The sequence below is a fragment of the Plectropomus leopardus genome, chromosome 11 (genome assembly GCF_026936395.1).
Source record: "Plectropomus leopardus strain MGB_pleo_1.0 chromosome 11, ASM2693639v1, whole genome shotgun sequence".
In the NCBI taxonomy this organism is placed as follows: Eukaryota; Metazoa; Chordata; class Actinopteri; order Perciformes; family Serranidae; genus Plectropomus; species Plectropomus leopardus.
This window is the reverse complement of record NC_142186.1, coordinates 7104165-7120281: the sequence shown is the minus strand read 5'-3', so window position 1 is coordinate 7120281 and position 16117 is coordinate 7104165. Positions and strand designations below refer to the sequence as shown.

Here is a 16117-nt window from a genome sequence, read left to right as displayed (position 1 = left end):
CATCAAGAGTTTTTGCAGCCATAATTATGAAAATTGTCAGTAGCCCAGTTGATAACAGAATACATCTGTCAGTATATTTTTTGCAATATAACCAAACCTATAAATGCTCATAGAGAACATACAGACAGTGCATGAAGGGAACTCATTATTCATCCACGGTGTTTTTGTGGAGATCTTCCACCAGTATCTGCAACAGATGTGACAAGCCATCTGTGAGCCAAGGTCCTCAGGCAACATTTGGTGTGAGATGCACACAACTGGCACCTAAACATGGTGGACCACAAACTGCACAAATTGAATCGTACCCCCTCCTTCTTGCACCTACACTACCCATTACCCCCTTTTTACTCCGAGCACACCACCCAAAACAGAAAGAAAAGGGGGAAAGGAAAAGGAATCAGAATCGTTGGCTGGGGATGGCTTGAGCTGTTTGTCAAGCGGGGCTAAACAGGAACTTGCATCCAAGCGGTTAAAGGCCGTGGGTCTTATCTGAGGACAAACAGAATGCATCAAGCGGTGGCTGTTGCTCTCAGTGATGACGACCAGCTGTGCACCAATGTTTAATTATTTCTCTGTAATGAGCTTACCCACCTTCCACTGCAGCACCAGGAAGACAGCATGCAACAGCAGGAACACAGGAGGGGAGACAGAGTGAAAGAAAGAACGAGATAACGCTGTCCAGATTATCTTATTGCTGGGCCGATTCCAAAAATGTGCCTTTACATTCTCAAAAATATACATAAATGTTTAGATGGTGTGGCAGAGACCAACGATCTACCCTTTTTTATCTACCTTTGACAAAGATTTGCTCAAACAAGTGAATTTTTATTCCGTTTGACATTTAGCTTTTTATTGTGACCACCACCAATGAGTATATGATCAGCAACGTGTCATTTGTAGCGGGCAATAACACCAGCCTGATGTTTCGATCATGTTTATGCATGCAAAGGAGCACATAAGCGCACATTTCCATACCAGCACAACAGACGGACACAATGGCGTGCGGCAGATACACGGCTGATATTTACACAGTAGAACAGGGCTGAATAGGTCATTATACCACATACGCATCAGAAAGTTCAGTGATCACTTCAGCCCATTCAGCATGAACCTGGTGCCCTGAATACCTATTAGCCACATGTGGGAACAAATAAGTTCAAAGACACAATGTTAACAGCTCATGTAGAGCTTAATAATACATTAGGATTATTAGCCTGGCTACATAATATAAAGCTGATAGGTTGGCGTAAGCATAGTATATGCAGTGTGCTACCTTCTTATGTCAGTGCTTTTTGATTTTGAAACAGTAGCCTTAAGTAATGTTGTGTTTACACCCATATTTGTAGATTTGCTGGACATAACAATCGTCTGTTGCTTCCAGTAGCTGTAGCCTGCATATGAAATATTTTGGGAACATCGCTAAATTGTCATTTCAATGACCAGTGTGCATATGGGGTGTTTAGGGGACATCTGTAATTTGTAGCCACAGAAAATAATCTGGGTTACACTTCAGTCACTTACTCCTAAAATGTAACCAAACTGCTTCTTCTCCTTCTATACTTTATGTATTACATTTTCTTGATAAGGTTGGGAAAAAATCTTTTTCTGTCACTTGTCTGAAAAGTTGTTTTCTGATCAAATGCTTTGTGGCACATAAACCCACATCTTATTGGATCACTTTGTTAAGCTTCCATGTTATTAATTCAGTTAGAATCTCTAATCAGAATGATTAGATCAGACTGAAGAAATATTGTTAATAACCACAGCTAGTGATGCTCTGTAGTTGACCCCTCCGACCTCCCAAAGAACAGTCCAATGATCAAATGCTTACACATTATAAATGTTTGATAAGGTCTCTGTCCAAGACAAATGTCCTTTGTTAGGGTTTGTGGAACTTCTTGTCTCCAGAAAGTTTAGAAAACCAGATAGAATTTGTAGCTACAGATGTATGAATCATCAAAACTTCCTCTAACAAGACTTCTTGGGGTTGTCAAGGCAACCAGTCAGAAATGTACAGTTGAGAATTCACACACAAACACACACGCACACACACACACACACGGGAAACATCCTCTCTGGTAAACTATGTCACAGCCTGCCATGGGGTTTATCATAACTATTTGATTAATCACCATCCTGAAAAAGTACACTGAATCTAAGAGATAAGATAGTGGGGGGTGACAGGGAGGTGAGCACCGGTAGTTCTAACAGTGCTATCCGGTTTCACTGTTAATTAACTGGAGCTCTGCACAGCACTAACAAGGGCCCAGTCTTCCTGGAGCAACAGAAATAGGCCTGCCATGAGCTGCTCTCGCCAGCCAGCGAGCCTGCACTGTCTCACAGAGATTATCTCAACACAAGACACCTTTCAAGTAAGGTTAGCGCGCCATGTGTCTGAGGAACACCATCAGATGGATGCTCGCTTGATTTGCTTATCCATTTTGAAAAAGCTTGGCTTTAACCTTCACTGTTTACTGCACGGCTTTGAGGCAATAAAGTGATCGCACATGTAGGTTTGAGGCGAAAGGACAATGAATGAACGTCACTGTGATTTGATGTGGAACTTGTGCGCTATATTGAGCATCATGGCTGACTGTGTTGGGTTCTGGTGTGTTTTTAGGAGAGCTGGACGCGTTCCTCAAAGATGGTGAGCGTCGGATCCACAGCCGGCAGCAGCTCCCAGTGGGGACAACATGGGGACCCTTTGAGGGGAAGATCGAGATGAGCACTGACAGCCCTGCACTGGTATGTCCTTGTTTTAGTCATCTGCTCTATTGTTTCGAGTTTTTTGGTACCACTTTGTGATATTAACCAACCACAACAAGACAGCCTTAAACCACAATGGGTAGAAATGACTGGAAAAAATAAAATAAGGCTGAAGTATCTACAGCCAGTGTGATTTGAGTTATTTACAGAAAGAGGACAAAGATTCAGTTAAACAAATGATATTCGGAACATCCTTCCAAAGTTTCAGGGCCTTCACTGAAAGTAGCCAATTTCGGCTTATCTTTAGCTCCGGCCAAGAGGCCTTTGCTAGAGGATGTCAGGTAAGTTAAGCAATGTAGCTTTGTGCCTGGCCGTGTAATTCTTTATACGTTAGAAATACAGTTTTAAAATAAATCCTAAACCGGACAGACAGCCTATGTAAAGAAGCCATAAATCAGGTGTAATGTGATGAAAGTTTGATTTGAATCCAGTTGAGCCCGACCTTGCCCGAACCTGGCTTGGCTGGGTTGTGATTTCTCAACATTCACCTGGGCTTGAATCAGGCCAGGTTCTTGCCGATTTCCTGGTGCTCGGGCACTCTCATCTCATATGAATTAACCAATACAACAGAAGTTTCACTTTCACTGTGCTTAGCGCTCTGCTGCTCGGTCTCCAGATTACATTCTGCTGCTACAATAGCGTGGTTCTCTGAAATGATGGTATATTCCACCAGGACCCCGAATTTAGGAACATTGCAGTGTGTGCCAGAGAGTGATCTAGAGCACAGTGTGGCTACAAACACAACCCATGTCACAAATGTTGCAGTGAAAAGACTTTAGTTGACTTTAGCTTCTGATAAATGTTTTGTTACTTCACAATATAAATGTATATATACAGCAGAAATTTAGGTTTTTAATCCAGCTTGGGTCGAGCTTTGACATGTGGGTCAGTATAGGGTTTGACCGGATTTTTTTTTGGGCCCAATCAGATTCTAAATGTGATGCCATCTTGTATTGTGACTGAAATTTTGTACAAGCTGTACAAAAGTGGATGAAATCAAGTGCAAAGAGCATTGCAGTATTGAAGATGATACAAAATCATGTATGGGAGTTGAAGTGTAGACATATTGTCTAAATCTTCACTATGGTGCTAAGTTGGAATCCTGGATCTCGCAGTACCTGATCTGACTGTGGTCCAGTAGTAACTGTCTGTCTTGTCCAGATTTAGCTAAAGAAAGGGGTTTGCCATGCAGTTTTTCACATCAGCTACACTGTATTGTGTGACATAACAAAGTCAGTGGCCTGAATTGATAAATATATATAAAGAGATTTTTTATGAATGGATGGGGTACACGTATGGACTAAAAATACAAAACAAGTCATGATACAGTAGAAGAGGATATGAACCAGCCAAATTTTTTCCTCACTAACTGAACACCCAAATGGTTTCTTTATCAATGACTTGCTATTGATACATAAAATATCAATGATGGATTTATTAACCATTATTAAGCCATTAGTTACAAATTTTAACTCCTTTACAAGGTATGCCTTATTAAAAAACTGTTTGTTGTTTGGACCAAAGCGCTAATTAAAACCTGCAGTGAAATCACTTTATTTAGTCAAACTTTGCCTTTAGCAGCCATATAGAACATGATTATCAGAAGGCCTGACATCTAAAGACCATATTAATGGCAATTCCCATGATATTCAAACCTATTGAGGTGACTCTTCCGGGATCCAACTGGCCCCCAACAAAAGCCTTTGAAGTGTGTCCATTTTAACCATTCAATCTGCATATTTTATTACAAAACACTTTAATTGGTGGATTTTGAGCTCAGTCCAGGCTTCAATTGAATGAAGTCATAATCCATTATTTTTGATGTTACCCTGCGCACAGCAGCTTTATATCTCTTGTTTCAAAGATCCCAGCAGAGGCCCGTGTTGACCTGCTGCTCTGGTGGAGTGACAAGCCCTCCGTGGGTTTGAAATTCCATTCTGCATTTGGATTAAGTAAGAAATTCATATTAAAATCATAACCAAGCTCACATTCATCCTGTTAAGAAACATAAGGAAAAGTCCACGAGGATTTTAGACTCAGAGCCCCCCCTTCCCAGTTTTTCCCAGATTCCTTAAATACGTAACTTTATTAAATCATTTTCGGAGCAGTTTCAACTGTTTTCTAAGCTCCCCTCGTGGTTTTGAAGTCATCAGTGGCTTTCAATAACTCAGGCCGTATTATAGCCATGAAATATGGCTTCTCTCAGGGTAAAGCCGGTTATCCTTGGGCGGAAAAGTGATTTGACAGAGCAACACCTCAAGTTGCCTTCCAAAGTAACACAGTCCATATATTTCTTCTGCAATCTCTGCATGAATTTTCCTGAAAAACATCCAAAGCCAACCTTCAACTGTCCCTCAAATGACCCGCACACTCACCAAGTGATGTCATATGAGTTATCTGTGTTTTTTGCTTTGCTGCTTTTACAAACTTTACAGATTCATCACCTGCTGAACTAGATGCATAAACTGATTGTTGCTCTTGGCAAGAGTGATCTTAACTAACTGCCCTCTTAGGAATTTATCTCTTATTTCTAGATCTCCCACAGTTTTTTTCTTTTCAAAAGCGAGCAGGTGCTGGTCATCACCTGTAATAGGCTGTGGAAGGGTTACAGAATATGCCAAACCTCCCTCGCAATTAAAAGCCGAGGAAGAAGCTTTGGCATATTGCCTTTAAGGATCTCATGTGTGTCTATTCTCCTGGGGGCCCTTTCAGTGCTTTGCTGCTTGCCCTCCTCCACTCCTAAGTTTCATCTCTCAAATGGGGTACTGGCTGTTAGCAGCTTCTCACTATCTCTCATTAAAGGCTAGGTCAACCCAACTGGCATGTTTTGTTTTATTGAGCCTCCTTTTAGGGTTCAGCATAACTTTTTTTTTTTACTTTGTTTCTTAAGCCAGAAAATATCAGTCAATTCCAGTATTTTCTGTGCATCACAAGGGAATCATCTCATTTACAGTAGCATAGTTTTATTTTTTGTTATTGAGCTGTTGCCTTGTTAAACATGCAGCCGTTGGCAACATCCGTAATGCGGTGCTGCATTTATCTCAGTTATTTCAGTGGGAGGCGAGGGAGTTGTGCAAAAATCTTCAAACACTGACACATCAAGACAGGAACAAACCCCGATGCCTCACCTGGAGAGGGAAAAGTTGAAATAACAAATGTGACTGTGAGGAGAGAAAGAAGAAGAAAAAAAAGAAAACAGGCTAGTTTTGATGCATGTCAGGGCGGCCAGTGCTGCAGAGCCGGGTCAGAAGGCGGCAGAAAGCGTTTGAGGTAGAAATAAAGGCTCATTGCTTCATGGGTCTCTACCTCAGCTAGGAGGCACTCTCAGTCATTCTTATGAAGTGTGACCTCCACAGACTATTAAATCTCCCTTTTACTCTCTTAGATTTTTCGAAACCACAGAGGTGAATGAATTACCCGAAGGCAGCCAGGTATATGGCAGGAGTGACACCTCTCTCGTGCCTGAAACACATGACCCGCCGGTGAGATATTGATATGCCCTCTTTGAAATCAAACATATTTTATCCCTTCATCCAGACACGTCATTTAAGATATGACTTTTTAGAGGTCAAGCTATTTTTGTCGAGCCGCCGCGCACAGTGCACAGGTTCGTTTTGCAATCCTTGGCATCATGCCCGGAGAAGGACTAAAGTGTAATGACTCCTTAAAGTGGCTTACAGTAAATAATGAAAATACAGTGAATTTAAGCAGCTTTTGCATTAAAGTGGACGTGAGTAGCACTTTAGCACAAGCAGAGTCTTTAAGGAGCAGAGCAGGTCCGGATGGTGTCTGGGGAGCCGTCCTGTGGAGTCTGATGGAGAGGTGGGTAAGGATGGGAGGAGGGTCCCTAGAGGCAGCAAATGGGAGCAGGAGCTGGCCTAGCTATATGTGCCGTGGCGTGGGAGCTGATGTGGGCTGGCTCGCTCACTTGCTGCTGGTGGACGACAGGCCTCAGTAGCTGACCGGGGGAGTGATGGATGATGCTGAGAAAAGAACGGCGAGTGGAGCGTTACATGCAGTTGTCCAGACAGGCCTGGAAAGAGAGGTATAAAGCTTGAAAAAGAAAGAATGAAAAGAGAGGGAGGGAGGGGAGAGAGAGAGAGAGGGGGGAAGCAGAAAAAACAGAGGGGAAAAAGCATGACAGGAAATCTGGGCATCTGCAGGACAGAGATAGGGTCACATCTCGACCGTTTATCAAAGAGGAAAGCAGATTTCACAGCTGATGGGTCGGCCGTGGCAGGTCTGTAGACCCCAGGGGCTCAGCTTGGCATGAGGGACTGGAGTTATAGTTATTGCTGTTGCAGACCTGTTAACACAATCACATTGTGCTGTATTGGACAGCTCATATGGCTGGCCTTACTGTGGTGTTTTTATACCTTCTCTGTCATCCTTAGATCACACAGACTGAATAGATTTTAGTCCAAATACAGAACTAGTTTCCGCATTAAATGTTTTTTTAGAGCGTTTTGATCTCCATTCCAATCTGATGGACATTACTTTTCTAGGATGTCCAGATCTATGATTACTGTTATCTTACTCCATCCAAAGGCACAGACTTATTTGATAGGATGTATGCAAGCCAATCACAGTGTTTTCCACGTGGACTGCAGTAGAGCCACGCCCCCTTTTGTTACAAGCATGGCTGACAGTGAAGCTAGTTTCAGTCTATAAATCATATTGTTGTCATATTGTTTGTAAAGAAATTGTGTTTAAATTGTGTTTAAAGTCAACACAAGATGTTATATAACTTACACAGACTGGTTGACTGATTTCTTTTAGGGGTCGACAGATTATCGCCCTGGCTACTTATCTGGGCCAGTATTTTGACGATTATCTGTATAAGTGTTTTATTTTAATGTTCGCCAATAAAAAATAACTAAAAAGTGCAAGTAGTGTGTATGCCTGGGAGGATATTTTAATTTGTAAAAACCCAGGAATCCATTTTTATTTATTCATTTTTTATTTAAATTTTTACTTGACTTTATAAAAAAGTCAAGTGCTGGGCATTTTCTGTGTATGATGTTGAATGCTAAAGGTATTTAAACAAAGTTTTGTGTTGGAATTTGCTATATTCGATATAATTCTAAAGATTTTCATTTTTCATTCATTTCATTTTTATTGTAAATGCATATCGGTTCCAAATATCAGTTCCAAATACTGGTTTTTGGTCTCATTAAGTACTCATAATCAGTAATCAGTATCGGCCCTGAAAAACCAATATCGCTCGACACCTAATTTCTTTTTTTTTGTTTCATGCACACAAGCATTTCCCCAACCCTACAAGACCATTGTTTCAGTCATCAAGCCAAAATGCATGTTATCTTAGTGCTCAGTCACCACACACAATACTCTGCCATCTATCCCAGGTCTGACAACCAAATTCTACCACAAAAAAGTTCCCCCTCATAACTAAAATTTTTCATCGTAATTTTACTTAAAAGTACATCCCATTTCTCCTGTGTCACACGACAAAAAATGTCTGTCCTCCTCTGGAGTGGCATTAAATCTCTAAGGCTAATGGTAATGTTCCCAAGTGTAACTGTGCACATGTTGTTCTTTGTTTTTTGTTTAAATTATACGTCACATTAGATTCTCAATGTAGCTGCTCATTATGAAACAAATAAGTTTGTAATTTTGGTTTATACCATACATCAACAATCAACATCAATTTTTCTCTACATGAGGAACATTTTGCTCCTTATCTGCTGAATGTCGCAGGGTAATGTTTACTTAGGACTTTTTCAAAAATATCCGTCACTGGAATGAACAGTGGATCTGAGTGGCACCAGAAAATGAATAGAGAAAAAATAGAAATACTCTTTTGATTTTATTTTCTAATAATACAATCATCTTAAAATGCATCTTATTGATTCTGTTCATCTCAGGAACTTTTTCACACAGTTTTCAGGAGATACTTCCGAAATTAATGATATTTTGAGTCAAAATGACAAAAATGTATATATACATGTCTGTGTGTGTGTGTGTAATGTCTTTTAAAGCATAACAACAGTAAATTATGAAAAAATAATCTCACATTTTTGTTGAAAAAAAAAGTCATTTTTACTATGACGCCACTATGCAATAAGATTCCTTGTCCATTGGAATAGACATAATAAAACACACATAATAAAGTATCCTAATTAAAAAAAAAAAAAAAAATCCCAGTGATTTTTACATGCATTTAGAGTGGAAATCCATCATTAGAGTATTTTTTTCATGCTTTGATCATTATTGGGTTCTAAATGGGTTAAGATGGTAACAGAACGAGATGCAGCTAAGGCATCCTAAATCAGAGAAACAGAGGGTTCTAAACTAGATTGAAAGACAGAGACCGTGTCAGAGTGCTTTGTAGCAAGTTAGTCAAAGGTGAACAAGGCAGCAGAAAGAGGAGCTCAAAGCAAATAACAAACAGCAAGACAAAAAATAGATCCAAAAAGAATAAAACACCCAGGAATTGGCGTTGTGCTGCTGTTGTCAGCCGCTTCCTCTGCTCTGTTCCTCTTCCTCCTCCTCTCCTCTCCTCTCCTCTCCTCTCTGTCTGACTGATGGAGCTGCCAGAGTGCCGTCTCATCCCTCACTTCTCTCACTGATCAATCAGACCATTAGACTCCAATTACAGCCGCAGCCCCGGCGCAGGTGAGCGACGAGCACATTCAGCCGGCTGCCGACAACGCCTCCGCCCCGACTCCCTCGCACTCTCCAAATTAACGCAAATTAATAGTGACACTCAGACATAAATGTCTGCAATCGAGGGGCTAAATTAACAGTCTGGGTCGAAGCTATTGAGTAGCAGGTGTCTTTAAAAGCGGTAATTACCTATGCTGGACAGAACCGGGGAGGAGAAGGTGGCCCACGGTTTGCCTGGAGTGAGAGGCCTGGCCCCGGTGAGCCTGGCTCCCATTGTAGGTGTTAATAATTGATTGGGAGGCGAGCTATTAATGAGCAGCAGATTTAGAGCTCTGTTGTAAATGTGTGTTGATGAGGGTGTTGCCGCCTCTTGTACAATGCCTTACCAATGCTAATTACTGGGGCTTAGTCAAGGTGCACTGTAATGAGTCTGGATTCAATGGAATTGTGGTCTGTATGTGTTTTGAGGGCCTTTTAGTGCAAATTACATGGTGATTGTGATGCAGAATACTTGCGTAATTCCAGATTAAGATCTATCAGGCCTTTTTATTTTCTTATCTCATCCTCTATCTTAATATACTTGTGTCGTGTATGAGCTAAATTTGCTGTGAGCATGTTTATGATAAAACAGATCTACTGCTATAATCTTTTTCATACAAGGGTCCTAAAACAAAGGCAATCATTTCACTATAAAAGTCAATAAATGCTATAGGCTAATAAGGTATAATAACCAATTTAGTCTTAACACAATATTATAGATTACCCTTGAATCATCAGTCAAAATCATACTGTGTTACATGTTGCCAGTACATAAAGGCTAGGTGTTTATATATTTTGTGTTTCAGGAAAACACTTCTGTTACATTTTGTCTCATTCTGTCATTAGGAATGACTAAAGATACAAAATGAGCCCTTCATAAATTCTCTTAAATCTACTGGTGTTATGTCTCACACATATTTTTGCTAAAATGTGCATGAGAGCATAGCAATTAAATGCTTGCACATGTGCACAAAGTGTGTGTTTTGGGTCACACCGTCGTGCCCGTGTATGTGTGGGAGGGCGTGTGGGAGCGCCTCGACGTGCGCGTGCAGACTGCTTGCTGTTTTTGGCTGCGAACAGAGAGCTTTAGCTTGTAGACTACAGAGGAGCGAAAATGTCAAGATACTGTCCTAATTTTCACCTGGGACAGAGAGAGAGGCAGAGGCTGTCAGCCGATGGAGTGTGATTATTGTGTAATTTAGTACAAGGGTAGGAATATGGGCCTGTGCAACCCAAAAAATGCTCCAGAAATTATTCAGCCCATCACTCAAGCCATTTATCTCACCCCCTTTTTTGCCCACCCTCTCCCTCCAATATGTTTATTGTTAGCTACCCCTAAACTTTAACAAGTGGTGGCAGATTTTTCTGTTTCAGAAATTATATTTTTCTTCTTGTCATTGCTTCATTAATCAAGAGGAGGCATTCTGAAAAATGTTTTGTTTTGGAGGCTGCAATCTATTTTGTGTGTGTGTGTGTGTGTTGTAGTTAATCTGCGCCCGTGGCAGGTTTCCCCTCCGAAACGCAGCGCTAAGCAGCGGTATCGCAGGCCTATTGTTGTAGCCTCTGTCATAGCAAGGAGAGCCTGATGCAGGCCTGGGCTCGCCTGATAAGGAAAAGAGGATTCAACATGGCTGGAAAGGAGAATCAGTGGGACTTGAGAGTGGAGTACGGATGGGGCAGATGCGCTCGCACACACACACATACACACACATACGTACAGACTCACACAGACATACAGAACGACTGCACACATGTTCTACACACATACAGTCACACATGAGCCAACACACACACAAATCATCACCATCATCACACTGGCACATGCCCAGGCAATTATTTACAGTAACATCCAATTACATATGCAAGAAGGCACCCCAGGATAGGACCTCTCTGTAGCATAGCTGCTAAATGGCACATGCACATCCTGAAATATGCATGCACGTAAACAAACAAAGCATTAAACTAACAATTTAAAGTCCAAACATTTTGATTTATGTTTGCATTTAAAGGTGGCCCGTGCTTTCTATCTGTAAGTCACACTGTCTTGGATATGGTTTTGAAAACGCCAGACATTATCAGGACTAACAGGATTTGAATTTCTGTGTTGGACACACAAATAATTTTGGCACAAAGAATGTGGCTTCATCTAATGAAATAATGGGCCCAAATTTTAGGCGGAGAACCAATTTGTGATTGCATGCATCAATTATTTCTTGGGTTTAAACCAATATCAGGGCTGGGGTCTCTTCAGATGGGTAAAATGGTAATTATCTGGCCTGCTTTCCCTCACACAGTGTCATCCATATATTTATCGATGGCATTATCGATGGTTTTCATGTTCATACATTAAAAGAAGGGGACATCAAAGCAAATGCTATTGAAGTAGCCCTTTAAATCTGGGCGTTTCGACACAGATCAACATGACATTGATGTCTGTTTGTGAGTCAGATGGATAATGATTGCAGGCTGTGGCGAAAGAAACTCACTGCCATTGTCTCTTTATGTACATTTCTGTACGCTTTTTTCCTCAAGCCTACTCTTTCAAAGTTTCCGTGTGCATGGCTGGAACTCATTGCCGCCCACAGCTCCATGTATTAGCCGTGAAGCACTCAGTCAGTCAGCTAGTCGGAGCTATTATGGCCACAGCCGAGCTCCGCTGTTTGAGAGATAATGCATGGTTGACTTGATCTACAAGTGAACCTGACATTTTGCTGTCCTTACATCACAACACAACTACCCAAACTGATATGGCAGGTCCCCTGATAAGCAGAGCAGGACTCACTGATTTGCTTTGTGCTCACTGTAATGGCTGCATGGTTTCCTCAAACATGCCAAGGGTACAGTGACGAGATCAACACAAATATAGACAGGCACCGTGATTCAGTGTTCACTGTTTTAATGATCATTTGAGTAGAAAGTGTAGCATTTGTATCTATAAATTCATCATTTTCTGAGCAAATTGTGCTCAAACTGAAACCATGGGTGGGAGGGATAGTGGCAGTATTTTCTTAAAATTGAAATCATAGTTCTCAAAAATTCTGTTCATCATATCACAAGGATCAGAGCTCTTTTTCTCCTCAAAATACAAGATAAACAAATTAAACATTGACAGTTTCTTTTTTTCTCCATAGTCTTTCACTCCTCCATTACTTTTGCTGTTATTAAAAGCACCTTTACCCCACTTTATACTTACACTTAAGCACATTTCAGAAGGAAATATTATGCCTTTTCTTTTTTCTTTTTGCGGCTATAGTTACTGGTCACTTTATAGAGATAGATAAAAAGATAATAAGAAAATAAAAAAATATTAATATTTAAAATACAATGTCATTATATACATTAAATCTTTTAAGGTAATATTTAGTAACATAATGATCAGATTACTCATTTTCTGTAGAACAAGTACTTGTATTTTGACATTGCATATAATTTCTGCTTATAGAGGATTTTGAAAGCAGGACTATAACTTGTAACAGATTTTTTTTTATTTACATCTTTTTATCGCTACTTTTTCTGCCTAAGTAAAGGATCTGAATGCTTCTCCACCACTGCCTTTGTCCTGTTTTATGACATAAAATCAGTTGTGGAAGAGGTACTCAGATCTTTTACTCGAGTGAAATCAGCATTACTACCATGCAAACATACTCTATCACAGGTAAAAGTCCTGCATTCAAAATATCACTTGAATGAAAGTACAAAATTAAAATTAAAATGTACACAAAGTACCAAAAGTAAAAGTACTGATAATGCAGAATGGCCCATTTCAGAATAATATTATTTATATTATATTACTGGATATAATTATTGATATATAAGTGTGTTCAGCATTTCAAATTGTTACTTTTTTATTTTATATTATTTATTTCCCCATGTGTTTTTGTAAGTGACTAATGGGAACAACAATTTTTAAAACTGGTCCTGTATTGAGCGAAAGGGCTGCAGATGGTAGTGATGAAACTGGTTACAATGTAATATTAATGGGCAATTGTGCACTGTCAATATATGTCCACATAAAGCACTTGTTTTTGCCACTGACAGGCTCAGATTGTTCTTCTAAGTTTCTGACAACATTATGGAAAGGATCCCGTAGAGATAGAACTTCATGTTAAGAGTAAGATCCTTTTTGTATAACTAGAAACAGCCCTGACATTTCCATCACCACCAGACTCTTTTTAAATAAACAGTAATTTTATCATTGTACACAGTTCTTTCAAAATCAAAAGAAAAAAAGTAAAACTCACAAAAGCTGCCTTGTTTTGTCTGTCCACTGTTCCAACAATTAGCAGTTTTTGTTTGGTTGTTAAAAAAACAACCTTAATTCACCCAGTTATCTGTAAAAAAAAAAAAAAAATAATAATAATAATAATAATAATATAAAATGCTGTCTATTCACACTAAAATTAGTCTGGTTGGTTCGCTGACAGCGATTTTGGTTGTTTTTTATTACACAAAAGGATCTTTCTCTTTAACAAAAGGTCTATGTCTGTAGGGCCATTTCAATAATATTGCCAGACACTTAGAGTAACAATCTGAGCTTGGCAGTGGCAAAAACAAGAACTTTTAACAGATGTCAATCGACAGTGAACAAATGCCCCGAGTGGTTACATTGTAGCCTGTTTCTTGGCTGCCGATACTGGATCACTTTCAACAGTTGTTGTCTCCATTAGTCAGCTAGACACAAAAATATGGAAAATGGGGTCTCGGTTGAAAAATACAGAAGTTACCTTAAATGTTGCAGCATGTAAAGATGGAGCTTGTTTTATTGACCCTTTATACTTTTGGTTGGTTTAATATATAGGAATACATTATGCACAGTTGATATATATTTTGTATAATAATCTAAATATGCGAAGTAGTTAAAGTCAGATAAATGTAGTGAAGTAAAAATACAGTGTTTGCTTTCAGATGTAGTCAAATAGAAGTAAAAAGTAACATAAAATGCAAACGCTCAAGTGAAGTACAAGTTCCTCAAAATTGTACTTCAGTACTTGACAAACTGTACTCTGTTATTTTCAACCACTGCATAACATAATGTCTTGGGCTGCAGATTTCTATCCATATCTGATTTGTTTGCACATCCCCAAACATCCATTGTCAGTATGTCAATTCCTGACATCATTTACAAACACTAGAAATGTCTTAATTCACTTTTTCTGTAGCAGGTAGATCTAGATAAGACGAATGTGTGCTATTCTGCAGATTTGGCACTAAGGAAACATTGCTCACGTCTGTGTAATGGCACAGCTCCATCCTCACAGAAACTGAAGATGTGGCCATTCTGCTGTGATAGATAGACAGGCAGCTGTCCTCTTGCAGCAGTGAGTTCAGCCCTTGCTCAGCAGCAGCAGCAGCAGCAGCAGCAGAGCAGGGCCGGTGATGACTGAAAGCCCCATTGAGGCTCCAGGTCCTGGGGGGCCACTCCTCAGGACTTGAGGGTGAGCTGGGTGTCCCTGTCCCCCCTCACAGCTCTCTTGGTGTTTGCTGTCTGCCAGTGGCCCATCAGGGATCGACACAGTCTAGATAGCAAACTGTCACACTGGAGAGACGTACTATCTGCATGCTTATGTTTTCTGTACATCGTAAACACACACAAACAGCTTGACATGAACATTAACATTCATGAACAACTGTTCCATTCGGGATAGCATAACACTTAAACAAGTCACACGCTGTCACTTACACACTTATCTTAAGAGTTTTAGGAATTTGAATGACTGCTTGCTTGCAGCAGATTTGCAGAGATGCTTCTTTAGTTGTGCTATTACAAACAAATAAGCAAAGCTAGGTTTCAGTCTGTGCAGAATGTTAGTCTGACAGGCAACAATAGTCAAGCTCAGAACTCCCTGGCTTCACACATAGCGCCTTGTTTTTACAGTACGCAATATGTCTTCCCAAATGAATGATTATCCAACACTTCAATACACAACAGACCTCTATTGCAGCAAAGGCACAAGAGGAGGAAGAAGAACAAGAAGAGGCAAAAAAGAAAGAAAAGTGAAACAAAGTTGAGTGGTGCCAGCTGCTTTGCCATCTGTCACTGTCATGGCTGCACTTGTGATATGTTGAAACAACTTTCTTGAAAAGTGGTGCAGATAATCCTCGATTGTTTCCCTTTGCAAGCCCCTGATAGTCCTCTTGGTCTTCCAGCACAAAGTGAGTTCAGAGCAGAGTTTTAGTGTTATAGTTGTAGATGGCTGACCAGTACCTCTGTTAGCTGTGATTGTGGAAATATAAAGCTGTTGTTCTGATCGTCTCTTTTAAAGGGAGGTTTTTAAGATTTGAAGTTTCATTCCTACACATTGTGCTGCTGGTTAGAAACTGAGGAAATGAGCAGTAGCACGCGCAAGGGGAGGCCAGGGGGTGCCCCCCCAATACAATTTTGGAGGCAAACATTACTGTCTCCAAGAGGCTGTGGCGCATTCCTTTTTTAAGTTAACACAAAAGTAATGGTTTCCTGTGAAACTAGACAACTTAAAGGCCCCATATCATGCAAATTTTCTGATTAATACTTGCAATTTGGGTTTCAACTATAGCATGTTTACATGCTTTCATTTTCAAAAAACATTATTTTTGCTCTGCTCTGATTGGTCAGGATTTCTGGGTCCTCTACATCTGCACTTCTGTGCCATTATCACAGCTGGGGACTGTAATGGCACTGCAGTGGCATTTTCTATCCTTATATAGA

The 16117-nt window shown here is 40.2% G+C and overlaps 1 protein-coding gene across 2 annotated transcripts in view; it reads left to right on the top strand.

Moving 5' to 3' along the window:
• Positions 1-16117, top strand: part of zfpm2a (zinc finger protein, FOG family member 2a) — a 154960-nt gene that overhangs the window by 64098 nt on the left and 74745 nt on the right. For both annotated transcript variants that reach the window (XM_088083898.1, XM_042490344.2), the window contains exon 4: positions 2621-2745. In XM_088083898.1, the coding sequence (XP_087940024.1) occupies positions 2621-2745 (125 nt within the window). The remainder of the gene's footprint in view (positions 1-2620; positions 2746-16117) is intronic.